This window comes from Taeniopygia guttata, chromosome 1A, assembly GCF_048771995.1.
Source record: "Taeniopygia guttata chromosome 1A, bTaeGut7.mat, whole genome shotgun sequence".
Taxonomy (NCBI): Eukaryota; Metazoa; Chordata; class Aves; order Passeriformes; family Estrildidae; genus Taeniopygia; species Taeniopygia guttata.
Genome location: NC_133025.1, coordinates 44,048,231 through 44,074,343, shown reverse-complemented (window position 1 = coordinate 44,074,343; position 26,113 = coordinate 44,048,231). Strand labels below are relative to the sequence as shown.

At 47.0% G+C, this 26,113-nt stretch overlaps 1 protein-coding gene across 4 annotated transcripts in view; it reads left to right on the top strand.

The window, feature by feature from the left end:
- Positions 1–305: 305 nt before the first annotated feature.
- Positions 306–26,113, top strand: part of NTN4 (netrin 4) — a 47,931-nt gene continuing 22,123 nt past the window's right edge. The window contains exons 1-3 of one of the 4 annotated variants that reach the window (XM_072923228.1): positions 306–445; positions 4,312–4,841; positions 21,368–21,646. In XM_072923228.1, the coding sequence (XP_072779329.1) occupies positions 4,368–4,841; positions 21,368–21,646 (753 nt within the window). In that variant the 5' untranslated portion in view covers positions 306–445; positions 4,312–4,367. Of the gene's footprint in view, positions 446–723; positions 1,719–4,311; positions 4,842–21,367; positions 21,647–26,113 lie in introns of those variants that run through there. The other 3 variants (XM_030261629.4, XM_072923229.1, XM_012569121.5) reach the window with 3 other exon arrangements.

Here is a 26,113-nt window from a genome sequence, read left to right as displayed (position 1 = left end):
GAGTGACTGCTCTGAAGTGCTCCACCCTTGCTTTCTTAATGGTCCTTTGCTGATACCTAAAAATGTAATGGTCTGGCGGCGAACAGCGGATGTAACTGTGTCTTTTGCTATTTTCAGAGGCCAAAACTGCTGTTGCAGTGTGGTGACCGGTGCTATCAAACCCAGCAGACCATACGGGAGCTAAACCATAGATTGCCAAGTCCCAGGAAAGAAGGGAAAACCTCTCACGTTTACGTGGCTCCATCGCTCAGTTACCAGAAAAGCCGATAAAACAAATTACATCTTCGAAGTTGAGCGGCCCGGAGTTACTTGTGGTGAATTAAGTCCCTCGTTTGAAACCGAGCCGGGCCGGAGGAAGGCTGCCTTTCGCAGCTTCACTACCACCCTCTGTGCCCTGACAGCGCGCCCGGGCTGGGAAGCCGAAGCCCCCAGGGATTGGCGAGGGGTAAGCCCCTGTCCCGGGGGATCGCGGATCTCTCTCTGTCTCCGGGCTTCAGCCCGCCCGCCTTGGGCTGCCGCGGCGGGGCCGCCGGTGCTGCGGGGACGGGGCGGGGGGTGCGTATGCGTGTGTGGACGGTGCCCTGCGCTGCAGTACCGCGCCCGGCCGCGCACCGGCAACAGCCCCCCGCGGCGGGCGGGCGGGAGAGCAGGGCGGGGCGCGGGGCGGTGCGCGGGCGCTGCGCGGCGGGCGGCGGCGGCGCGGGGCGGCGCGGTGCGCGGCGGGCGGCGGTGCCGCGCGGGGCGCTGATGCCGCGCGGGGCCGGGCGCGCCGCGGGGCGGCGGGGCGCGCAGGGCGGGCGGCCACGGGGCGCTCGGCCATGGGGCGCGGGACGCGGCTGGCGCTGCTGCTGCTGGGCGCCGCCGCCGCCGCTGCAGGTGGGTCGTGACCGGCCGCGCTCGGCGTCCTCCGTCCTCCGCGGGCGTGCGAGGTAGATACACGCCGCGTGTGCGTGTGCGGGTACGCGCGTCTGCTGGGGCGCCCGTGTGCGCGGAGTACGCGGGCGTGCGCACGCACGGGGAACCGCACGGGCGTGTGCGCACTGTGCTCAACGCGTCGGTCTCTACGCACGTGTCCGCACACACGCACATACGCCTCTACGTACGCGCATATGTGCGCACGGGCTGGGTGCGCGTGTGTCCGCACATGCGGTGCGTGTCGGTACGCGGTGTGCGCGGATGGTGCGGAAAGGCAGGGGCCGGGATGCGCGTCCCCCCCGCGCCGCAGACAAAGGGGGTCCGGCCGCGCCGCACCGCGCTGTGCTGCGCGGGGCCGCCCCTGCCCGCGGAGCCTCCGGCGAGGCCGGGTGGGCTCGGCCCGGGGCTTCGGGGGATGCCGCGGAAGCGGGGCCCCGCTGCGGAGCGCTGCGGGTGGCAGCGGCGGGCTCCCAGGCGCTTGAGGCGGCGGTGCCCCGAGTCGTCGGGGTGCGGAGAAGGGCGGGCAGGGTTTTGGAAGCCCCTTCCCGCAGCGTAAACACTTCGCGCTCAGGGCTGCCGCAGCGGGGTCCCGCAGCAGACGCACTCGGGCATAAACAGTTTGCGTAACGCTTCCTCGGCCGGGTGCAAGCCGAGTGCCAAATTTCTTTTTTAAAAAGAAGAAAAAAACTCTGATGGGAAACAAACATTTAATCAGGCACAAGATATAAACGAAACATCACAAGGCATGTGCTGCTAAAATGCTTAAGCAGGAAGCATATGATTTTCCATGGATGTTTTCCCAGGTGAGTCATGGTACTTGCTTCATGCTCTTACTCATTACTGAAGATCCCAGTCCGGTGGCATGTACAGTAGATAGAATGGGAAGATTTAGTTGGGCAGATGCATTAAGTGCAATAGAGAAAAGCACATTTTCCAGGGCTGTGGCAGACCACTTGTGAACTTGTGACTGCCAGCATAAAATCTCTATGCTCTCAATTTGTCCTTTTACTGAATTCCTGTGGTAGCCAGTGTTACACTAGAAAGCTGTCACTTTTCATAACATGAAGTGCTCTGCATCGGTCATGCAAGTCTTTTCCAATTCAAGTGAAAACAAACACCCTTTCAAAGGGGGTTTCCTCTCCCCCCTTTGTGCCCCTGGGACCCACGTCTATGTGCCAGCAGCATTTCTCAAACCCTGCTGAAGCCAAGGTCCCTTGCCCCAGATCTGATACCGGATGAGGAAGGGACCCTCAATGCCTGGCCCGAAGACAGCTGCAGTCAGTGACCGTGCATGACCAGGGCTGGAGCATACCCCGAGCTGGGAGCAATCAAATACTCTCAGCTCCCAGGCTCTGACATGGGATTTTGTAGCCAACGCATCCCAGCTGGGCTCAGGCAGAGCCTTGTCCCTGCCCTGGAGCCATCTACGATAGCCCTACCACCAACTGCAGTCACAGGAAACCTCCCATTGACCAGGTCCTCCTCCACTGCATTCCTGGAGGCAGCAGTCTGGTGTGCAAAAAACAAAAGGACTTGATGAACACAAACAGTAATCTCAACCTGTCTGATGTGGCTGACTGAGCCCTGCTCTTCCTACCACTTCCCAAATCTGCTTTGCAATCCCACAACTGAGGGAACCGCAGTAAATGTTCATCTATTTGTGTAGCGGCCAAGTGCACGTAAACCAAAGAATCCAGGAAAGCAGCCAAAGACATAAATTAGGCCAACCACTGGCTAGCCTAACTGATAATATGATAATAGCACTTAACTTACCTGCCCCTCAGGAGAGCTACGTGGGTTGGTTAATGTTTATACAATGCTTTGAAAGGGATGTTCGGGAGTTGTAGGTGATATTACATTGACCTTACAGTCCTATTTGTTTACTTTTCCAGAGCAAACATATTCTGCACACTTACTATAGGTCATTTCCAACACAGCTTTACCAGCACACTGTAGGAAGCTAACATGACGGAGCATTTAGACAGCTTACCCAGTGAAATCCAGAGACTGGATTCAGAAGTGCCTTTTACTGGGTGCATAGCAAGCAGTGCTCCACAGCTGTTCTGAGGAAACACTATAGAAAACCTGTATAGAACTTTTGTGGTAAAAATGCGTTTTATCCAGAGTGCTTCTTGAGGAGTGGGAGAAGTGGGGGATGCTATCAGGCTTGGAAGGCTTAGCACTGCTAGTGCATAACATAGCTTAATTGCAACTATGACACTGTGGGCAAATGCTGAATAAGCCCCAGATAAAGGATTTATTGGATGCTAAACTGAAATGACCTTCAGGCATAACAAAAATGCCAAGAAGAAGACATTAATTGCTGCACAAAGCTGACTGTGTATGACTGGCCTGATGATAAAGAAGACATTATATACCTCAGATGCTTTGTCCTCCACACATCCAAGTCAACAGAGATTTTTTTTTAATGTTAAACAATTCCCCAAATACCACTTTGATCTACTCTTAAGTTTATTAATAAAAAGTTGGAGAGCTGCTAATCAAGCTTTGCTGCACAAAGAGTTACATTGATTACACATGAGAGTTACATGGTTTCACAGTAAAGTCCATGGTATTTTTTTTTTTTTTTGACTCTATAACTGTGGATTTTAAAATTGACAGGATTTCCAGAAAAGCTTGAACAAAAACCACAGAGTCTCAGCTGTGTGGCAGCTTGCCAGCACAATTTCAACCAAAACTTTTTTTTTCTTTCATTTACACACACCAGCAACAGCCTTTCCAAACTTAAGTCATGCTACAATTAAGCACTGGTGTCAGCAGCAGTTTCTGATTGTGGGAAAATTTGGGATAGGGACGGAGTGGTGGGAAAGGGGGTGAAGACTTGATGTCCTTGCTGGTAGGTGATATTCCTGTGGGCTCCCACACCCTGGCACTTGATGTGCTGCACGCTGGGCTGGGTTGCAGCAGCCCTGTCCCCCATGGCAGTCTCCTGGCCTCGTGGCATCATGCTGCCTTGGCTGCAGCTTGCCTTTCTTCTGCTTTTTCCACCTCCCCAGGGCTACCTGGATCCCTTTGGAGGCCTAGGGGCATGGATGGCATGGCCGTGATGCCTCAGCCCTGCTCTGGTGTCCCCGGGCGGGAGGGCAGGCCGTACTCATCTCTCCCAGTCTGCTGCCTGCTCTGCATCTCTTGATAGGTAGGGACCTTCCCAAGTGCAGGGAAACCCTGAAAGGTTTTGGGGTGGCTTTTTTTGCGCTAAACTCCCCAGAGGGGAGAGCTGAGCAGCAGTGCCACGCTGTTTCACAGCCCCTCCAGGGCTCCGTGGGTACCAGCGGCGCGCGGTTTCAGCGGGGGCAGCATCCCGCGTGTCTGCTCTGCCGGGGTGAGGTGCTCCCACCTCGGGAGCCGCCTCCAGCCCCCGCTCTCTGCCCGCAGGTCTGGGCGGCGTGGCGGCAGCGAGCAGCCCCTGCGAGAAGGCCTGCAACCCTCGGATGGGCAACCTGGCGCTCGGGCGGGCGCTGCGCACCGAGACGTCGTGCGGCCGCCGCGGCGCCGAGCGCTTCTGCAGCTACAGCGAGGACGCGGAGCGGCGCTGCCGGCGCCCCTCGTGCGGCCGCTGCGGCGGGGCCCAGCCGGGGCTGGCGCACCCCCCCGCCGCCATGGCCGACTCCCCGTTCCGCCTGCCCCGCACCTGGTGGCAGGCGGCCCGGGATGCCCCCCGCGAGACCATCCGCCTGGACCTGGAAGCCGCCTTCTACTTCACTCACTTGATTATGGTCTTCAAGTCGCCCAGGCCGGCTGCCATGGTGCTGGAGCGCTCCCAGGACTTCGGCGAGACGTGGAAGCCTTACAAATACTTTGCTGCTAACTGTTCGGCCACCTTCGGGCTGGAGGATGATGTGAGGCAGAGAGGAGCCATTTGCACTTCCAGATATTCGAGCCCCTTCCCCTGCACTGGAGGAGAGGTAAGTCTGCCTGGGTTGGGACGAGAGAGCCCCTGCTCCAGCCCCCCTTCTCTCTGCAATCTGCGCCCGTGTTTACGCTTCGTATTTCCTTACACCGGCATCTCTTGTCATCGCACGTATTTCACAAGGTTAAATAACGTAATTCATTCCTAGATGATGTAGGCACCATCCTGCCTCTTGCTTTGCTGCCTTCGTAGTCCCTCTCTTTTCAAAAAAATTCCTTTCCTTTCACCTGGTGAACTCCGCTACACAACTGCAACCTAGGCACGTGCTGCTAATTCCTCAGGAATGCCAAAGGGAACGTCACTCCAGACAGCTTTCTCCAGATCTTGCAGTCGTTTGGTTTTAAGGTGATGCAAATCAGTCTGACCAAAATGCAACTATATTAAAATGAATAATCACCAGATTGACTTTTAGTAGTGACTGCCTTCACTGAGAAGTAGGCGTGTAACCATAGAAATAGCTACTTAACCACACACTGAAGTATGGTTCCCGTAAACCAGGTTAGCCAGGTAATTATAAAACTTATACCTTGTCTTTTTCCCTGTGCACACTTATGTGAAAAGAACTTGAAAAAAAGGAAGAAAAAAATCATATTTGCTAAGAAGAAAAATATACGTGAAAGCCGAATGATTTTCAGTATCAGAAACAGCAGGTAACAAGTGATGCATTTGGAGGCGCTACCAGTAATACTCTTACTAATGTGCAAATCTGTCCCCCACTGCTGGGGAGCTTCTCCTGGGAGCCGCGGCCGTGGGACTGCCCTCCTTTGTCCCCCCACTCGTGGGGACGCATCCCCGGTCACCAGCTCTGGACTTTAAAGGCTGCTCCCTCTAGTGGCCTAATTTAATGAACTTGCCTGAAAGCTTAATCAAAATTTCTCTCTGGCCTAACACAGAGAAAGGATAAAATCTGACTGGTGAACCAGGAGATCACTTATATCCTTGCAGTTTCTGCTGAGAACTGGTTTTGAAGTGAAAGCCCAATCCTTGGAATCCAACATTCATGTTGAGGAAAATCATGTGTTTGGACCCCTTTGCAATCATTTATGCAAAGACACCTCTAGCCATGCTCTGTCTAGGAAGCCACTCTCTGCAGAAATACTGGGAGATGGTTTTCCACTAAAGTGTATCAGTTAGCTGTGTCTCAGGAGGCAGCCAATGTCTTGCTCTAGGAGAAGTTGTTCCATGTTCTCATCAGCTGAGAAACAAGAATCTCCAGACCTGTCAGACATATCCAGGATGACTATTCCATTACATTTTAAATCAAATGGTGAGAAAAAGTGCTACCTTTCTTTTCTTGCCATCCTTTGCTTGTGCCCCCAGAAAGCTGCCTAAACTTTCCTTCAGACTGCAGTATATAACAGGGCTTATGAGAAAAGTGGAAAAAGACTTTTCAACATGGTCTTTTCTGACAGGACAAGGGGCAACAGTTTTATACTGTGGATTAGACATAAGACATTTATAGATTGGACATAAGACATTTTTTGATTTTGAGGGTCATGAGGCATGGAAAAAAGTTGCTCAGAGAAGCTGTGGATGGCTCATCCCTGGAAGTGTTCAAGGCCAGGTTGGACGGGGCTTTGAGCAACCTGATCTACTGATATCTGTCCCTACCCATGGCAGGGATGTTGGACTCAATTACCTTTGGAGGTCTCTTCCCAGCCAGATAATTCTGTGATTCTGAATCAGGGCTAGCTACAAAGTAAGATCAACAAATGGAAGAATGTATGAACACCACTTGGAATTTCTCAGGCCCTCAGTACTTGTTCCAGCCTCTGTGTCCCACCACCTGAATCATAAAGTTATGCCAGCCTGTGATGGAGGACACGGAGAAATCCACAGCTCTTAGGCCAGCCAGTGAGACTTCTCTTGGGTATGTGATTTGCATGCTCCTTTTTTAGCTTTCCAGGGATTTTTACTCAGGGATGAGAAACCCAGGGCATCTTACAAAGCTGTATTTTTCTCCCTGGTATTGGGTCCCCTCTTGCTAGCATCCTGGTACAGTTTTCATTGTGGCCACTGCACACCAGGATGGTGCTGTCCCTGCACACAGGATGTGGGCTGCGCCAGGAGAGAACCTGTACAAATCCTGACCTCAGGCAAGCTCTTCTCTGGGCTGGTGCAATCTGGGGACAGTAGAATCAAGGTCTTGTGTGTAGAAACCAATGCCTGTCTCAAGAAGAAAAGTAATTTAGTGGTGTTTAATGCATCTGTGGTAGCATGCTGCAAAGAGAGTCTATGTACTGAGCTTGCTTCTGTGGGACCTCTTCTCTTGGCATTGCTTTAGTCTGTGTTTCCACAAAGAAGCTATAAAAGTCAAGAGCATTTACTTGTTTCAAGTTTTAAACAAATATTGCAACCAAGAGGCTGGAGGTTAGAAGATTTTGCTTACATGGTACACTTCAGTTTCCTGCACTTAAACACCACTTTTTACCTGCAAAGTAATAGCAGCAGCTCTCCAGATGGCAAGCCTGCATGCTTAGCAAATATCACATTTAATTTATTACAGTGTGCTGCATTCCAGCAATTACTAGTAGCTGCCAATAGCAACATGTATCTGACCTAAAGAAACATCAGAGTTTTGTGTTCTGTTTGGAGTTATGTTGTGCTTTACTCCCACTTTGGTAGCACCTAATTTCAGACATATGGAAACAGTAATTTCACTTGAAACAGTGGTTTCAAATATGCAGTCATCCAAAATGTCCACATCTGAAGGGTATTACTCATTACTCTGAAAGGTATTACTTGTCTTCTTTAAAGCACAACTACAAATTCTGTGAGTGCCACTGGGTTCCTTTTTTAAATTTTTAGATTTTTTTTTTATCTGTGATGTAACAACTGTAACCCACGATCCAAACCATGTGTCACACTGTCTGTGTACTGCTTTCTCACACTTCAGACATTTCAACGCCACATGTGCATTTCTGGGCACGGTGTTAAGGGCTTGCAGGATTTTGCAGGATGTTGGGGTCTCTCTGCATGGTGCTGGCAGATCACTCACGGCTCTCTATCCCCTTGGATGAGCAGGTGAGGCCTCAGGTGGTGGTGACTCACCCCAAATATCACTGGAGTTTGGCAAAGACACAACAGCTTGTTGGGTTGGTGGTTTTTGGTTTTACCCTCTGTAAAGAACAGGCGGAGCTGATCCACCTGCATTTCTGTTGATTGTTACAGTGCCTGCAAGCCCCAATTCAAGGCAGCAGTGGGCAGAACCTCACAGTACTCAGGGGCCCAGCGCCTTTTTTCCATATATCACCTGTATTCATTGGGTCAAAGGTGTATCTGCTTCACTTTTATTTAAGAGAAAGATCAGACTTTTTGCATTCTGCCCTCATCATCATGAGTCATTCCTTAGATGCCTGCTTCAACTCTTATGACAAAAATGCTCTCTCATCAGAATTTGCCATGATGTTGATCTTGAGGAGATTTATGATTGTGTAGAAAACAAGCTGCCAAGCCTCTAGGCTCTTTCAAAGACCCAGACCTCAGAAATGCTGAAATGGCTCTGGGAGATGCTTTTCATCCTTCTGTAGCAGTGTGACTCTGGGCTTGCCTATGCAGTGGCAGGACTGGGGTGCTGGAGAGCTCTGGGAGGGCGATACTTTTGGAAGGCTGCAGTCACCTCAGCTGGGTGCCACCTCAGCAATGGGAACCATATGGGGTAATTATGTCACACACCATGTGTGGCACTTGGGTGGTCTATTGATCGGTAGAATCACCTCATCAGGGACTTGGTAGGTCCCTTCTCTTCTTTGCTACCTGTCCTTAATGCTGCGAGTCCACCAGACTTGGTTATGTCTGATGTGGATGCGGCTCTGGCCTGAGGCAGGCAAGAGATGGAGGATCAAGAGCCCGGTGGTGGGATTAAGAAAAAAAGGACAAATCTGGGCAAACTGCCAAGCAAAGGGGTTGATGGCTGTGCTGATGTCAGGAACACTGCACTAAAGTGCCCTGGGTTTGGTCTAAATGGTTTTCTTGATGGAAGTAAGCCTGAGTTCACAGGTCAGCATGTGCCCAGAGACCTCAGGGGCTCTGCTGAGCTGAGCCCCATTCCAGGGCAGCCTGGCTGCAGTCTGACCTCATGCAAGGAAGAACCATTGTTTCAACAGCCAGCAAAGGAGTCAGTGATTTCTCTGCAGGTATGCAGAAGCCAAACAAACCAACTGAGCCTCTCCTCACTAGGGAACAGGAAAGGAGACAGATGGTGGGTGCCCACCTCCTGCCCTGGCATCCCAACTTTGGTACAGCCAACCTGGGTTTCCAGCAAGCTTCAAGCATCTGCCTCTTTGAGGAGTTGGATTTACAACATTGTGAAGGCAACACAATTCCATGTCAGGGAATAATTTCAGATCAGCTGCATGCAGAGAGGTCATTATAGACTTCCCTTATGCTTAATACAGTTAACTAATTGTTTCACAACAGCAGTTTGTTAAGCATAGGCAGGAACCTCTAAATGTTAGCCTTGTATCATCAGTGTTTTAAGAGAAAGGCTATGGCCAAGTTTTAGCCTGAATCATACAAAAATGCTACAAATGCTGAGTATTTTCGTTGTTTTTCAGGGTGTAACCCTTCAGCCACATTATTGCAAGGGAAATCAAAACTGGATCCACCAGCCAAACATAATCTGATCTAAGTAAACAAGATGCAGAAATAAACTCTTTCAGCTTCGTGCTCAGACAGGAATACTAATTTTACTAGTATGCATAAAAGGCTATCTTCCCTCCCATAGTTCAGATTATATTAATATTTCCTTTTCAACACACTAATCTCAAAATTATCCTTGTCTAGGGATCACAGTTGAGGGCTCATCTGCAAGGGGCCGTTAACAGATGTTAATTCTTTAACTGTGAGTGAGAGTGACTGTCCACTCTGCAATGCAATTATCTCATTCACTTTACATTCCCATCTGTGGTCAATTCAGATTAGCTCGCCTGAGTGTCCCCATTTAGACAAGCTCCAGGATAAAAGGGCTTACTGAAGCAGAGTCTCCTTGACAAGATTTTAGTAAATTAGTAACTTATTTCAGTGTTCATCTATTCAGAATACTGCTAATAAATCACTTGGAGACCTCAGCTATTTTTGCTGTTTGCTATTTATAGAAGAGGAATATTTGCACTTTGACTATATTCCAGCAACAAATTCTAACATGCTTTTAACTTTTGAAACATCACATTACCACTGTTTTGCTGTGGGATGCATGTCTTACTGAGCATTTTATTGATCTCGTGCCTTCCGTAGCAGAAAAATCTCCATACGTTTTGCCTTTCTCTGTTACTGCATGCAGCCTGCCTCTCTTCCTTGAGGATTTGAACACCAGACCTACTGGTTTTACCTGAAATTAGCTGTGTAGAGCAGAAGTAAACTGTGTATTTCTACTGAGAAGTCTGACCATGACAGTGAGTGGTTGTAACACTTGCTGCTGAAACTAATAGGAGTTAAAGATGGTCAGTAACTTTTACTTTTGAGTCCTGATTTTGGGTTGTAGGAACTTCTGCCTGGTTGGGTTTTTTTACCTTTTAGGCTCAAATAAGCTTGGTTTTCAAGCTTATCATTGTTGTCCTTAACTAAAGCTACATTTTAATTGTGCTGAGGTCCTTCAAGGATCTTGTAGGTAACAGGAGATTTGAATTCAGTCACTTGCAGGACTCCACAAAGAACCTGGGCAAATATGCAAGAATAACCTCAAAACAGCTGGGGATGTCAACCCATTAGAGGGCTGCAAACATCTTTTATAATTGTTATGTGCCACTGACATCTGCACAGAGAGAAAATAAAGGGCCAAACTGATGAGAAGGAAAGAGGGATCCTGGCAGGTATTCAGCAATGCTCAGGACATGTGAGACATACCCAGGGAATTATGTTTTCAAGTCCCATCTCTACACTTTGTAGAAGTGCACTTTGTAGGAAAAAGACCTCTTTAACAGCATCTTCCTGATCATCCTATCTTTGGAAAAACACAAATTGCTGGGCTCAGTTCAGAAATGCCATGTGCAAAGGAGAATCTGTTCAGCTAGGTATGGTTGGGATGATGACCAAATCCTGTCCAGCTCTTTGCATTTTATAACTACATCTAGCAAGATGTGGGGACTGTTGTTTCATAAGCACAAGAACAATGATTTCTAGGGAAATTTAATGCAATTAATTAAATTAGGCTAGGCTGGAGTCAACATAATTATATAGGAGCCTAGAAATCAGTTGTGGTAGCTGGCAGTAGCAGCACACCAGCAAAACACCATCTCACACCAGCCACCTTGCTGATGGCTGTGATGAAGTGCATCCCTTGGTTTGGTCCTCAAGCTTTCCTTCCTGCAGGGAAACCCATCTTCCCAAGCACTGTGGGGGCTTTCCAAGCTGGTGCAAGTTTCTAGCAGTGGAGGAGAGGAGATTTTCCCTTCAAATAATGGGGCAGCAAAAAGTAGATCAGGGGAAAAGGAGAAACTTTAGCTTAGTTTTCACCTGGTTATGACAAATCCTTCCCCCTCTCCCATAGGCCATCCTAGAGGAGTACATGTCCCTTATGAGGCCTCCTGAATGCTCAGCATCTCTGAAGGACAAGGGCATGTGTAGAGCAAGAGGCTTCTCCAATCTGCCCCATGATCCTCTGCATGATTTCTCCCATTACAAGTAGCCTATAGGATCGTCTCCTTTTCTTCCTGGATTTCCCAGTGCTTTGGCCTTGGGGGTTGGCCCTCTGCTTGGCCAGCTCTTGAAATGCAGCCGCCTCTGGGATGGAGCATAGCCAGTGTTTAACAGCGCATATCAGCAATCCCCTGTTTGGAAAAGCAAGTTTCTAACAACTGCTTCTGGATTGACCTACAATTATGGCTAAAACAAATTATTCTTTGAAGAGAGCTTGACCAGTCTGTGAAAGGGGGGATATTGTAGGCTGCCAACAGCAGGACGGAATGGGTCCCAGGGCTCCAGGAGACCCTTTCCAAACTTCTTATGTAGGACGCGAAGAGCACTGTACCCACATGAAACAAGAGGAGTTTGGGTAGGCAGAATTTAATTCTCTGAATTGGCATCTGGCCTTGTTAGCAGGACATTGCTTCCCTTGAGAAAAGTGCCACAGGATTTTAACGGTTCCTTCGGAGCCTCTCTTCAGGCACTGCACCCCACTGCTTCATTTCACAGTTCATTTTTGGCATGAAGAGAAGGCCAGCTCACTTATCCAGCTCCCAGTTCTCTGGCTAGAAAGCAGGACTGCCATGTTTCTCATTGGGATTCCTGGATACAACTGGTTACATGGGAAGCGTGTAACCTAAAGCAATGTATTGACATGTCTCGGAAGTTTTAGATCAAAAGCTCATTTGAGATTAATTTCCATGCAACAGTGGGTGTCATTGTGAGATACGCAGTCTAACAACATTCAAAATCCTACAAAATGGTGAAGTTCTCTAATTCTCCATGGGAAGAAAAGAAGTTAATGTCTAGAACCCAGTTTACTCAATGCATACTCTATGAGTCTTTTACCACCAGTCTCTCTGCAGCATCCCTCATTCCAGTAATCAAAATCTATAGCTGGGGGTTGAAAGAGGGGTTCTGCTTCTTGTGACCTTTTTGACAGTGTGTGGTCACATATAATTCCAACAGGTGTTCGTTTTCCTAGAATTAAATGTTTCTCATGATCGCTGGGTAGTTCAAGCAGACAGTCCTATAGACATAAAACCTCTTCACTATAAACAAGAACAGTTGAAAAATATTCATGGAATTGTGTTACTTTTAGGCTGAAAGAAAATCCCCTTGATCCTTAGTACCATTGCAGTTACTGAAACACTAACCTACTGCCTTTCAGGCTTTTGCAGTGGTGTGTTGTGCTCAGAAACTGTTAAAGAGGTTATTTTGCAGCTCTGGGGAGTGAGCCAGCTTTTCTTACAGCCCTGCCAATGAAGAATCAAGTCCAGTTCTTTGTCTGGCTCTTTGGAGGTAGCTCCAGGCTTTTTTTGGTTCTTCCATATGCACAACAGGTACTGCTAGCTGGCCAAGGCTGAGAACATAAATCTTTTATGGGGATAGGGAAAGGAGGGGAATTGCTGGAGAGATTAGTTATTTAAATACCATCTTTCTTGCTGATGGGTCAAAGGACTTCATATCATCAGCTGGGGTGTGATGGTTTGTTTTCCTGACTGGACTAGCACAGCTTTCGAAACGGTGATTCTAACGATGAGAAAAAGGCAATCATTGTTTTCCTTGATATGTCCATAGCCAGTGATATCATGCATCTGGAGGGTTTTGTGAGCCAGGAAACTTGAGTGTTTCTATCTGTTTGATGAGCAAAAATAGTGGTTAAGCAAAATGGAGCCATTGTGTAATAAATTATGAACTGTTGGAGAAGCACTATTAACCAGAGATTTAAAAATCCAAGAGGTTTGAGCTGTAGCAAGATTTTCCTGGTAAGAGCAATACTTTTGTGATCATTGGCTGCATGAAGACAGGCATGACCTAGCAGTGTTTCATTTTCATTTAATGAAATTGTGTAGTTGAATGATGAAGAAAAGCTGAGAAGATGGTTCTCATCTGGCTGATTATTGTCAGAGATTTCAAGGATTCTGGAGAAATTCCAAGTGTCTTCCCTAGCTCTCCTTGTGCCTTTTCCAGTCCCTCACTGGTCAGCTGCTGCATGTGTGTTGGAGCTTTTCCTGGATAGCTTCTCACTTTTGAGAATGGCAGAAGAATGCTTTGAGAGTCCCAAAAGACAGAAGTTACCTTGGTATAAATTAATTTGGGAAGGCTGATAATTTAAAATAGTTGGATTTTCCTCCTGAAGTCTTTGTAAGATTGCATAACTTTTGGATGGTGAGGCAAGGGATTATTTGCCTTGATTTATGTACTGTAAAAGACTGCAGAAGGACGGGAGGCATGGGCCAAATGCTGTCTTATGTCAAATTATATGAAGGAGCCTTGTTAAGGCTGCTGCAGGAGTGCCATTTCTCCAGCATCTCAAGGAGCTCAGGGACTGCTGGTGGTGGTGCACAGTGGGCTTCTGTCATGGTTGCTTGGGGATGTTGATCAAGTGCCAAACACCGTGGCCTGCAAGATTCCAATGCTAACTGTGATCTTAGTGTCTTTGATGGTCTCCTCTCTGCAGTGGCAAGGCAGGTTTTCCAATTTCTATTCTGTTTCACCTCATCCAGGTGATGTTGAAGTGCACAGCATGGAGGTGGTCAGACCTCTCCACAAGAAAAGAGGCTCTTCTGCCCTGCAGTCCACTTGGTCTGACAGGCAGAAAAACAAAGTGTTTTAGAGGAGCTGGTGGGTAATACCTACCCAGCTTAGGCTGATGAACTTTCCACACCATGTGATTTATTTGCAGCATCTGCCAAAAGCAGATCTGTCTTTTTTTAGCCTAGAGTCATTGCAATGAACATAGCACAGAGATGCACATTGGTTTCTCTCCTAAAATCTTGTTCTCAGTGTGGTAATATATGAAATAAGTCTGTTTTGTCAGTAGGAGGTACCAGCATTGTGGCCCTATCAGCCTTCTTCGTAGGGGGTAATAGTCCAACAGGCTTAAATTTGTGAAGCAATGAGGTGTTTTCTTAAAACTTTCAGGAGCTTAACATTTAAGGTGTCTCTCCAAAAGGTGGTTTAAGTTAGTGGTTTCAGAGGTTTTCAGAGCGGACTGATGGGCAGGGACATGGATACATATGCAGGGCGATGGCACAGGGTCCATTTCTGTAGCAAAATATTCCTCTGCAGACACAGCTGTCCCCTCCAGGAAGAGCCAAGGAGAGTCTGGCAGACTTTGACCACACTTATGCAGAAAAACCCAGAAATTGAATTACTGACCAGCAGGATAAATGCTAGCATAGAGTTGCACCTTCAATACTGAAAGTGGGAGACAAAAGAAGCTACCTGCAGAGTATGTGTCTCTCTCAGAAGGTGTATGAGGGCAGGGAATCTGCTGGCTGTTGCCAGCACTAGGTCTGGTGTTCAGATCATACATCTGACAGCAGGTGTGCCTGAGCTGCTCCTGAGGGAGCCCTGTTAAACCAGGCAGCTCCTGTGTCTGAGGCTTCCCATTGGAAGAAAAAAAAAAAAAAAAAAAAAGATTCCCCAAAGGTGTCCGGACAAGTAAGACCGTCCATGTTCCCCAAAGGTACCAAATTAGATTCATTGCTGCAGTTGAGTCTTGCTGCATGGCACAGCAAACCTTGAAAGTCAAGCCATCCTCCTATGAACAGTAAGACAGTCTCACATCAGTCTTCCCTGCACGTGTTGTGGTGTGAGAAGCTTAATTACTCTTTTCTGGGGCACAGGGGGACAAGCACAGAACAGTCTTAGCTTCAAGGTTCCTCTGCAGCACTGAAGGTGACTAAACAGGGGTGTGGGAAAGAGGTGTGAGAATACTCTCTTTGAAGGGGGAGCACCTGACTGGTATTGCATTTCTGCAGCTAAATTTACATACAGCTCCATCAATCAGGCTTTTGTGGCTATAATGAGCTTATTGCTTCTAGTACATTTCTTGGGTGGAAGTTGAAAGCAGACACTGGCAGGTTGACAGCTGGCACACATACTGCATCATTATTAATATTTTTAGTTACACATTTCTACAAATGAAATTGCTCCCTGCGAGTTTTCCTTAATGTTTACCAAGAGAATTGATTATTTGTAACTTTTACATCTAGTGAGCAGGAAAGCTTAATTGCCACAATAAAATTTCCCAACTAAGCTTCTCTGAACAAGACCAGCCAAGGCTGAAAGCAGTTGCCACCTTTGGGTAGTGCCTTCAGGAGAGTTCCTGGGCTGTTGGACAGGCTGGGCTGGGTGTGGAGGGAGGTGCAGGGGGCGGGGGTGCAGGCAGGCAGTGGCTGGGGGATGCCAGAGGCATAGCGTGCAGTGGATAGAGCATGGACTGTCTCAGCTTGTGCTATCGTTTGAAATGAAAGCCGAGGCCTGTGAGCACAAGCAGATGTGAGGCAATGCTGGGCACACAGCTGGGAATCCCAGGGCCAGGATGTCAGAGATAAGGAATTGCCTTCACCTCAGCCCCAGCACCAGGCAAGAAGTGCCTAACCTCACTGCTTGTTGTGCTTGAGGGAATTTTTTAGGAGGCAAAGGGCTGAGGTCCTGGATGTGCTGGCAGAGCTCCACCGCTGCATTTACTGCCTACATTTTCAGAGCCTTGTCCAGGCACTAGATAAATCAGATCACTTCCAGTGACGTGGAGATTCCACAGGGCCCCAGAATACAAGCCAATTAAGCACATTTATTTAGTGCCTACATACCAAGAGTCACTGCAGACTCCTAATGCAAGCCTTTTCTGTTAAACACTTACTTAGACATCATACACCCTTTTGTAAAGAGGTGCACATCCCTCATTGCTTTTGCTGTCTATCTGGATAAGACAACAAATTTTGGATTCTTTTTATTCATACTATTTTTCCATTTGTTCCTGTAAAATGCATTGAAAGGGATAAATCTACCAGCAAAAATCAAATAAATCAGTACTGAATTTATATAATGCCCCTAAGCTAATTACATGAATCACTACTATGTCATTGTTGTACAGTAATTATAGATATATTTTCATGCATCTAGGTCAGACAATACATGTAGAGTTCATCAGTCTCTTTTGGAAAGAAACCACACATCATTCATTTCATGCAATGTTACCGCCCCGGTTTTCATTTACAACCAAGTAAAAATGTGGTTGTTTTTAATATTTATTTATTGCTTTTATTTCTGCCGTATTCCTGTTTCTTGGCTTGTTCCCATGTGTATATGCTTCCTGAGTCTTCTATCCATTTGTTCTCTCTGTTTGTAATTTATTGATGTTGCCATTTCATGAGCCATCTCCTGCTGCCTTTCTGGCTGAGGCCAGGCTCTCAGTTGGAGGTTGGAGCATGGCACCTCTGGCCAGGTGCAGGGACCCAGGGAACAGGGAACAAATACATGCACAGCAGCTGCAAGACCCTGTGCAAAGCCTCTGTAATTGAGCCTGTTTCTGAAGGTCTGCGAGGAAGAAACTTTTCATGGATCACCCACGTCTCTTCAATGTCCCAGGCTTTTGTATCCCAAAGGGTCCCATTCCATTGCTCTGGACACTTGCATCTTGACAAAGGTCCGGGCCCTTGCAGCTGCATTCAGTGGAGGTGGGTCTGTAACTCATTGAGAAACCTTTGCTCCTGGCAAGTCTTTCTTTGGTTTTGTTTACTTCCTCAGACAACTTTGACTTCACAGACTATTTTGTTGCTGTCAGAATCATCCATTAGCATTTTCCTTCCCACTGTGGAGATATATATAAACAGGTCCCTTTACTGCCTCTCAAACATGTTAGGGTACTTCTTGCAAAGGGACTTTATGCATATCAAGGTCATTGTGGTGCAAGTGGTTACTTGAGTGCACCCCGTCCGTGGCTGCTGCTTTATTTATATACAGGGCTACATTACTGCATCTGCAGAAGGGTCAGGAGCTCAGCCTTCTTCTGCCACTAGAACTTGTGAAATAATCAGCAGAGCAAGAGTTGCTAATGACAACCCATGAGGAAATTGAAACTCTGTGAAAATGTATTAGAGGCTGTCTATGTAATGATGTGACCAAACTGCAGACAGCTGCAGTGGTCTGGCTGAAGAGCACAGTACTTTTACTCCATGGCATGTGCAAGGTACTGTGGGACAACTTACCCACTCCTGCTCCCTTGGAGTGGAATGGGCTTCCTGTGGGAGTGGAGTGGGCTCCCTCCTGCCACCAACATGCATTTATAGCACAAGGGATCCATCAGCATCATTCCACATATCACAGAAGGATCCCCAAGGATCCCCAAGGACTAGATATTTTGTTTCTTAGCTGTTCTATTTGCCTCTTGGTGTGTGACATGAGCTATTGCTAGATACTTAATTTTAAATGGAAGCTGAGATAAAGTTTCGGTTCCTGAGAATGTATTTAAGAAATATCCCAAATATCATAATATTTTTTTGTGAGCTAGCAACAGTGGGAATGAAAACATCTTTCTGATAGGATATAATATGGATGTAAAGCACAGAAATGCTCGGGTGCTTCAATGTATTACCTCTGGCCTGTTTTACAAAATATAACATTTTAATTAGTGCATAGATTTCAGAGCTGCTGGTGTAAAGATCAGGGCCTCCCACACTTTGCTATCATATGTGGGGCTAACTACTGCATGTCACGTTGTCTGCCTCATGTTGTGATGTTTTGCTAGAAGGCCTCATACACAGAGATAGACTTGAGTGGGAGACAGAAGTCTGGTCACCCTGTGGTGCTTACTGGTGAGGCTTGCTGCCTGCAGAGTAGCTGGGGACCATTGCCCAACAGAGTCCTGGCTCAACAGTGGCACTAGGGAGACAATGGGCTTGTAAAACCAACATCCTCAGACGTGGCACACACATGGTGACAAAGTGTTCTTTTCCATTTTTTCCTACACTCTTCCTCTACCTTGCTAAAACTAAAGAATATTTTGGTTGAGGAGATCTCTGATTGCTGTAGCTGGGAGTTGCCAGCAGAACCAGAGGCGTGAAAACCCTGTCAGGTCTGCTGTGCAAACCATGGCTCAATAGTAGAGAGGATGCTGAAACCCTATGCCCATCCTGTTGGTGGGACAATTGCATGGAAAAGCCCAAGAAGAGGTAAAAGCAGGAAATCTGGCACAGCCTATGTGCATACGTGTGGCTGGGCTGCTGGAAAACCCAGGGTGCAAACCCATGATACCTGTGTAAGACCAGTGTGGCCCCAGTCATCTGCAGACTCCTGAGACCAGCTGGGGTAAATTAGTCATGTTAACGACTGAACAGGAAAATCTTGCTGGGAAACACATCCTTATCATTATTATGCAGTGTCTGAGGGCTTGTAGTATCCCAGCTGAATCTGCTGTGTCAGAGCAGGTATTTGCTATTTGTATGATGCCCTACATATTATAATGACCAGTTAGTATTTCATTACAGCAGGGCTGCTGGGGTCTGGGATAGAGGGATGGGGATGTTTACTGTCCTGGCAGTGCTGAGACCAGGCTCACTCTGTTACACAGCTGCAGGGCACAGTGTAGCTCCCCAGGCCAGGGCTGCTGGGCTCAGCCAGAGCAATACAGGACACCAGGGGGGAGCAGCTGAGAGCCCACAGCCCCTGGGAATTACAGACAGAGTTCATGTTTAGCATTACTGTTTTCATGTAGCCATAAAAAGAAATGTTTGTAGCATTTTAGGGTCTGAGCAGGAATACTGGCTCCATTGAAATCAGCAACATAACTCCCCCTGAATTCCACACAGACAAGATTTAACTCTGTCAGTTCAGAGGCACTCAAGGTTATTGATTTCCTTGCTGCGATTGTCTTTACTAGAACCACAAACATCAGTCACGTGCATTAAACAGGGACAGATAAACAAAGAAAACTGAAAGCATGAGAGGAAATTCTGCAGCTCCATCTAGCATAAATTGTTCCCATTTATATAGTTTCTTCCCTGCTCTCATCTGAATTAGGACAAACAAAGTATTCTCTGAGATGCAATTTATGTAATATCAAGAAACCCAAAATGATAGTTTTTACCGAAAATTCTTCACCCAGCATTTTCTATCAATTCCAGTAAAAGGACATCAATGTCTTCAGTTTGGATTTTTCCCAAGGAATTTTCTTTCCATATCTGAAAGCATCTTGTGTTCACAAAACCACTAGCAAGTAAATGTGATCAGAATGGCATTGATCTAAATTTGGGTAAATAACAAGCTTTGGATAGAGGTGCAGGATTTGATAGTTGGGGTTCACTTGGGTTTCTATTGATATATGGTTTATACTTTTATTTTGGGAAAGAAGAAAAACTCTGTATATCCATGAAAGAGAGGAGGAAAACACACTCTTTTGAAGTGTGTTACTGTTTATTAATACCCCTCATTGGAGTCAACACTTCTGCACAAGAAGCATGCTCACCAGCCTTGTCCTCTGACCACCTCTCCCAGTTAACCTTCTCCCTTACCTGTGCCTTTCTGGCAGAAGATGCTCAGACACCTTTGGGAGGGAGTGTTTGCAGGAGGGCAGTGCAGAACTGCAGCCACGATGTGTTTGCCAGGGTGCAACACCCAGCTCCAGCCCGGCCGAGCCCCGCTGTCACCAGCATGCTGGTGGCACCTGCACTTGGCAAAAGCACGCTGCCACCATCCAGCTCCAAAACAAGGGCTAAATCTCCTTCCAGGCTGACACAAAGCTTCCTCTGGCTGCATTCGGGCAGCCCTGGAGAAAAGCCAGGCCCCAGCCAGGAGCAGTGCCAGCAGTGGTGGGGCTGATGGAAGCAGCAGCTGGTAAGCAAAGACTGTGAGCAGGCCAGCTGGCAGCACTGTGGTCATTATTTCCAGGATCTGTGGATCCTGGTCAAATAAAAGGGAAGCCTTCATCAGCTAAAGTGTATCAGCTGCTTTCTATGGAAGGAGTGGATTTAGGGGCAGGAGGCTGTGATCCCTGATAGCGACAGCAGCAAGTTGATGCCCTGCCACTCACCAAGCAGGAAACAATGGTCACCTCCTTGCTGCCTGCAAGAGTCTGGCCAGCATTTTGAGTAGCATGGATGGTTTCAGTGGGGCAGCATTATAGTTTGAGGAGATTTTAACTCACTGCTGGGAGTAGTGCATGGAACCATTAGCTGCATCACACTCTCAAGCACTCAAGTGATTTGATCAAATGTTGTTTATAATTATCATAGTTCATCAAGCTGTCTGTGACTGTTCAGTGACTGTTCAGTGAAAAACTACTTAACTATTCAGAAAATGTCACTGTAAGTTGAATGTATCAATAGCTAATAAATGTCATAGATGTGTTGTTTAATGCCAGTGGTAGTCATATAAAGTATATGCTGTTTCTGATTCCTCATTGTAGGCAGCTAGCCCAAAAACTTTAAAATAAGCCTTTTCCACTTGAAAACAAATTTTCAAGAAAATGGATTATTTTTATCTAGTGCTCTCAATATTCAGCTTGAGCCAATATTTACCTATTCAATCAGACTGAAGTTAAAATAAAGAATGAATGATAAGTATTAATTTAAACCTTGGAAGCCCCCCTCTTTCCTTTCTTTCTTATCTCGGTTTTCTTGATTATCAGCTTGCTGTCACTAATTGCCACATCTAATCACTTTTCCACTAGAAAACAGCCTGGGACTGATAAGAACCAAATATTTGGAAATATGAGCTATGTTTGTTAAAAATGGACCCATTCTGGGAGATACAACATTAATGAAAAGTCCCCCACATGCACATCACCTGGCAAGGTGCTAGTCTCTGTGCTGGGCCACACCACATTGCAGGGGCACCCACCTCTGATTTGGGTTAATGGCAAAATGTCACTTGACACCCATAAGAGCCTTACTTCTTGTGGAGAGGAATATAAGGGGCGGGGGGGTTACCCTGTGCACACTGATTTGGAGGTGGATTTGCTGCTCCCACCCCTTCTAGAGGGGGAAAAACGTCATGAGAGCCTGGTGCATGCTCCCAGAGGATGCTGTCATTGCCATTTCACCCCATGGCCCACCCTGGGGGTGGCTGACATCCTTCTTTCTGCTTCACCTGCTGTGTTTCTCCACCCAGGTGATCTTCCGAGCCCTGTCACCACCTTACGCCGAGGAGGACCCGTACAGCGCGGAGGCCCAGGCGCAGCTGAAGATCACCAACCTGCGAGTGCGGCTGCTGGAGCGGCAGGGCTGCCCCTGCCTCCCGGCCAGCCCGGCCCCCCAGCCCCCGCCATCCCTGCACTACGCCATCTACGACTTCATCGTGATGGGCAGCTGCTTCTGCAATGGCCACGCTGACCACTGCATCCCTGTCGCTGGATTCAAGCCCACCAAGGCAGCTGGGGTTTTCCATGTGGTACGTACATGCACCCAACAAGTATGGTGTAGGTCCAAGTATGCAATATTTGACGTGCAATGCTCTGGACTCCAAACAGAGTAAGCAGAAAGGGTCTTTATTAAGGGGGTGGTTTCCATGTGAGGCTGAAGTGCTGAACTTCCTTTGTGTCCTGGTGTGGGACTCTCATCCTTCAAAAGTGCTCCACAGTAATTTATTTATTCCAGGTAAATCTTTAAAAATAATTAAATTGCTGACACCCATCTTTCCCCAAATGCTAACTTGCAATAACACAGTATCTAAAGGATAAAAAATGCACGGCATTTTGGTAACAAAGAAGGAGGAGAGCTTCTCTGAAGATACGAGACATCACATAACTACTGTTGCTTCTGGAGAATCCAAGGATATTGGGTTGGATCTTGAATCAATGGGATAGAGATGGTTTTGACTCACTCATGGGCTTTCTATTGCACTTTGCAATACATTTCTCCGGATAAAAGCTCTATGCTCTGGCTTCAAGGAGCATCACAAGACCTCTGAGCTCAAATTCCTAAGGACCCACCAAGACCTAAACTCCAGGGAAGCAAGAGCCACTAACCCATAGGGCAGGTGATGGACACATCAGTGGCCAACACATTGGATGCCTGTGGCATGGCATTCCTGCACCCAGCCAATCCAGGGACACTTCCTGCCACCAGCACGTCTTATCCTTTTTGCTCATTTGGACTGGCTCTGAAAGCTCTGGCCTTGCTGGAGGAGGAGCAGCCAAAGACACTGTGCTGAATAATGTCAGACAGAGAACGATCATTAAAAAAAAAAAAAAAAAAAAGAAGAAGAAGGCAGTTAGTCTAGGTAAGGAGTCCAGCTCTTTGGGGGGCTCTCATTTCACTTAAATTACAGTCTCAGACATGAAGCAGACAGGATGTTTGCCTTCTAATAGAGCTAGCCTTACAACATCTTGAAAATATACCAGTTTGAAAGCATGCAGCACTGTGATTGATAAGCCTGTTTCAAGTAGCACTGCTCTGCTTTCTGCAGATGTCTCCTGAGTGAAAGTCTTTGAAAGGAGCTGTTTGCTCAGGATTATTTTGGTAGGATACAATTGCATGGGAGCGTGCCCTGGAGCACCACTGAGAGTTGTAAAGGAGCCTGCAGCCAAATAGGCTTCCAGTACAGCTACAGGCTATGGCAACCAGAGTGTGCAGGTAACAGGCAGGGCTGGGGGAAGGAAGCATGTGCCAAAATCGCACTGAAAACAGAACAAGAAATAGCAACAAACCCCTGTGCTGGCCCTGAGGGGGAAATTCAACTCTGGCTATAAATGCTTATGTGGCAGGAGTCCCAAAGGTGACGTTTCTGCAGTGAGGCTGACTCATTTTGCTGTGTCATAATGGGTTTTACTGACACCTCATTTTGCATGCCCTGTGAGGGATGTACCAGTGTAGGGGTGACATAGCCCCATGGTTTGCAGGGAGGGTCAAGGTGTGGTAAGAGCTTTCCTCTCCCAATACCACCTTTTCCATCATAGAGGTGGGGCAGTTTTGGCTGAGCCTAGTCTGTGCCAGGCTCCTGTGGCATGAGGCTACTGCTGTTTGGGGACTGCAGTGGCACCCACATCATGCAACCCAGCCTGGGCTTTGCCAGTGCATTGCATCAAGATTGGAAGACAGAATTATTTCCAAGGTGATAGGAAGAATTCATCACACGCATGAATGAGCAGAAACGGGACAAAAGATTGCAATGTCCATGGCTGCTTAAGTGTTAGAAGTCAAAAAACTTCTGAGAAGAGAGCAGGATTTCAGAGAAGGAGCATTTTTATACATTTCAGCTGAAAAACTCACAGAAAACATAATTCTAAAAATTATGACCAGTCATTCAAGAGTTGGATGGAGACTTCAGTACAGTCTTTATGAACCTCTACCTGCCAAAGGTTTTATCAGAACCATCAGTGTAAAACAGGACAATAAAAGCAGGGAAGCACAGTATCATTTCACAGTATGGTTATAAAATCTGGCTCTGTTTTTATGCTTGTTTAGACAAGAGCACTCCTGAAGAATATCCTCTAAGTTAGAGAGTTAACATCAAAATTTAAGCATGTTTAAGATCATTTAATAAAAAAAAAAAAAACTTTTCAAAAAAATCTATGTGCAAGTTTTCTTAACTCTCCCACTTGTTCTCAGCCTACAGGCAAAATCCTAACTGCAGCCTTAGTTTCAGTCCCTGCTTGGCCAGCAGAAGACACAGATGTGATATATTTATTTTTCTCTTGGGCTGCTCTGGACAGTAAGCTGGGATATCCCAGCAGCACTGGGCACAGCTGCCAGGTCTCAATCAGATCTTACAGAGTGACCAGAAGCATTTCAGCCACCTCACCCAGAGATGATCTGACAAAAGAGAGTGGATATGTGAGAACGCTGGGGGCTGCTTCTCTGGCAGGTTTGATACAGGATCAAATGGGCCAGGATGGTCAGCTTGGGACATGGGCCCAGCTTGCTGCCACAGGATTCCTCCCATTGGATGTATTTTTTTCTTGAGAGCTTGGCAATTTTGTGTTGAGAAGGTGACGGTTTTGAAGGTACATATTGTGAGTGGGTGAAGTGAGGCTACAAGTCCACTTAGCTGTGAAATAATATTTACCTGGGACACCCTCAGGGTGTGGGGTTGGGATGCAAACAGGGTGGCTTAATTAACAAAGAGAGGCTCCTTCTGCCCTGGCAGAAGCAGCTCTAGCTTCATTTTCTGGGGTGGGGAAACCTCTGTCTGCAATCTGTCTCAGTCAAGTCAAAGCAAAGTTCAACTTGACAGAGTCTGAAAAGAGATTTGTTTCTGTGCCCTCATCACTGTCTAGCTGCAAAACTCTCCATGATGCTCTTCTCCTCCTGGCAATTCCCCCACTTACCCTTTCTCCTAAAAGAGAATGGAATTTGTATAGGAAAACTCTGGTTTTGTTTCAGTGTCAGAAATACCATGTCAGCCTTTAGGTGAATTCTGACTATATAGGTGGAACTTCTGCTCATGGAAATATACCTTCTAGCAGAAGGTATATTTCCATGAGCTCCCCAGAGAAGACCTGGCTGCCTAGGATGGCAAGGGCTGGTCCTCATGGGTAGTATGATCCTGTTTATCCCTTGCTGGACACTTGTGGGCAACAGCCAACTGTCAGGTCGATACAGATACACTTTCTCTCTTTCCTACTGCTCCCAAATTTATTCAAAGGGTCACTACTCAAATCTCATCAGCAAAAGCCCAATGCAAGCCCAGGAAAATGTATGCATATACAAACAGACCTCCTACCATACTATCCTAAGCAGCTGATTACTTCTTGAGCTGCATTACGTGGCAAACCACAATCACGCGCAAACAAATGAATTCACATATATAGGAGATTTTTTTTATTCTGATCTGTGGCACAGGAGCTTCTCACTCTTTGCCAGTACCTCTGCACATGGAGCCATTGCACTGCATGCTTGCATGCATGCTTGCATGCACTGCATGCCTCTTACCAGCTAATGCATCTCTGTGGCCTTCTTGCAGCCATGGCAAGTGGCAATGCAAGAAGAAGGCAAGTGTTGTGTAAGCCTGGAGATAAGCAGAATCTTGTAATTTAGGACTCCAAATTGGGGAAAGCAAACCCAGAGATACCTCACATGGGTTCTGCAGTTCTGTCTCAAGGTGAGAACTGGAGTTCATCCATATCAGAGACTCCTTGGCCCTCCCTGAATGTGGATTCCTGCCGCTTTGCCAGCTGAACTCTCCAAGCTTCTTCCATAGTTATGAAGTTCGGGATCCTGGGTAGACTAAGATACTCTGCTAAAGCACTTCTGTGCAGTTAGGCAGGGTGAATATTCCCCACCCCCCACCCCCCCTGTTCCCATGTGGCCAACCCAGTGGCTGTTATAAATTGTTATCATGCTACTGACATCAAAAGATGTTCAAGGTCTTCCAGAGCAATGCTGACAGAAGCCTATTGTACAAGGAATTTAAAAAAAAACCCTACTGCACAGCCCCCACACCCTGGACAACAAGCTTTGTATTCTTTCACAAGAACAAGATAGGATATGAGAATTTTCTCATGCATAAATTTGGTTGTCTGGTCTTTGGGAAAAGAATACCTCTCCATGTGCTGACAGCCACCTGTAGGCATTGGTTCTAAAAGTGGCACAGCAGTTAGAGCCCAACACAGTTTAAAAGCTATGGTTAGAGACTCAGTGTGAATGCTGCCATTTTCCCTTAGGCTAGTATCATGCCCATTTTCCATGAAAGCTAAAATAAATAAAGGAGAGAGGGAAAAAATACAGTTTTAGCAGTTCCAAAAAGGAAATCCTATTAAAAACAGTTGCCCCTCCCAGCTATTTAGACTGTTTACGCTATCAGGTCTTTGGGACATTGATTTTCTTTTAGTGTGCATTTGTGCTGGACTCCATATAGTGGGTAAATTCTTACAATATAAATCAATTCATAACAGGTTGACTGAAAGCATTTTTCCCT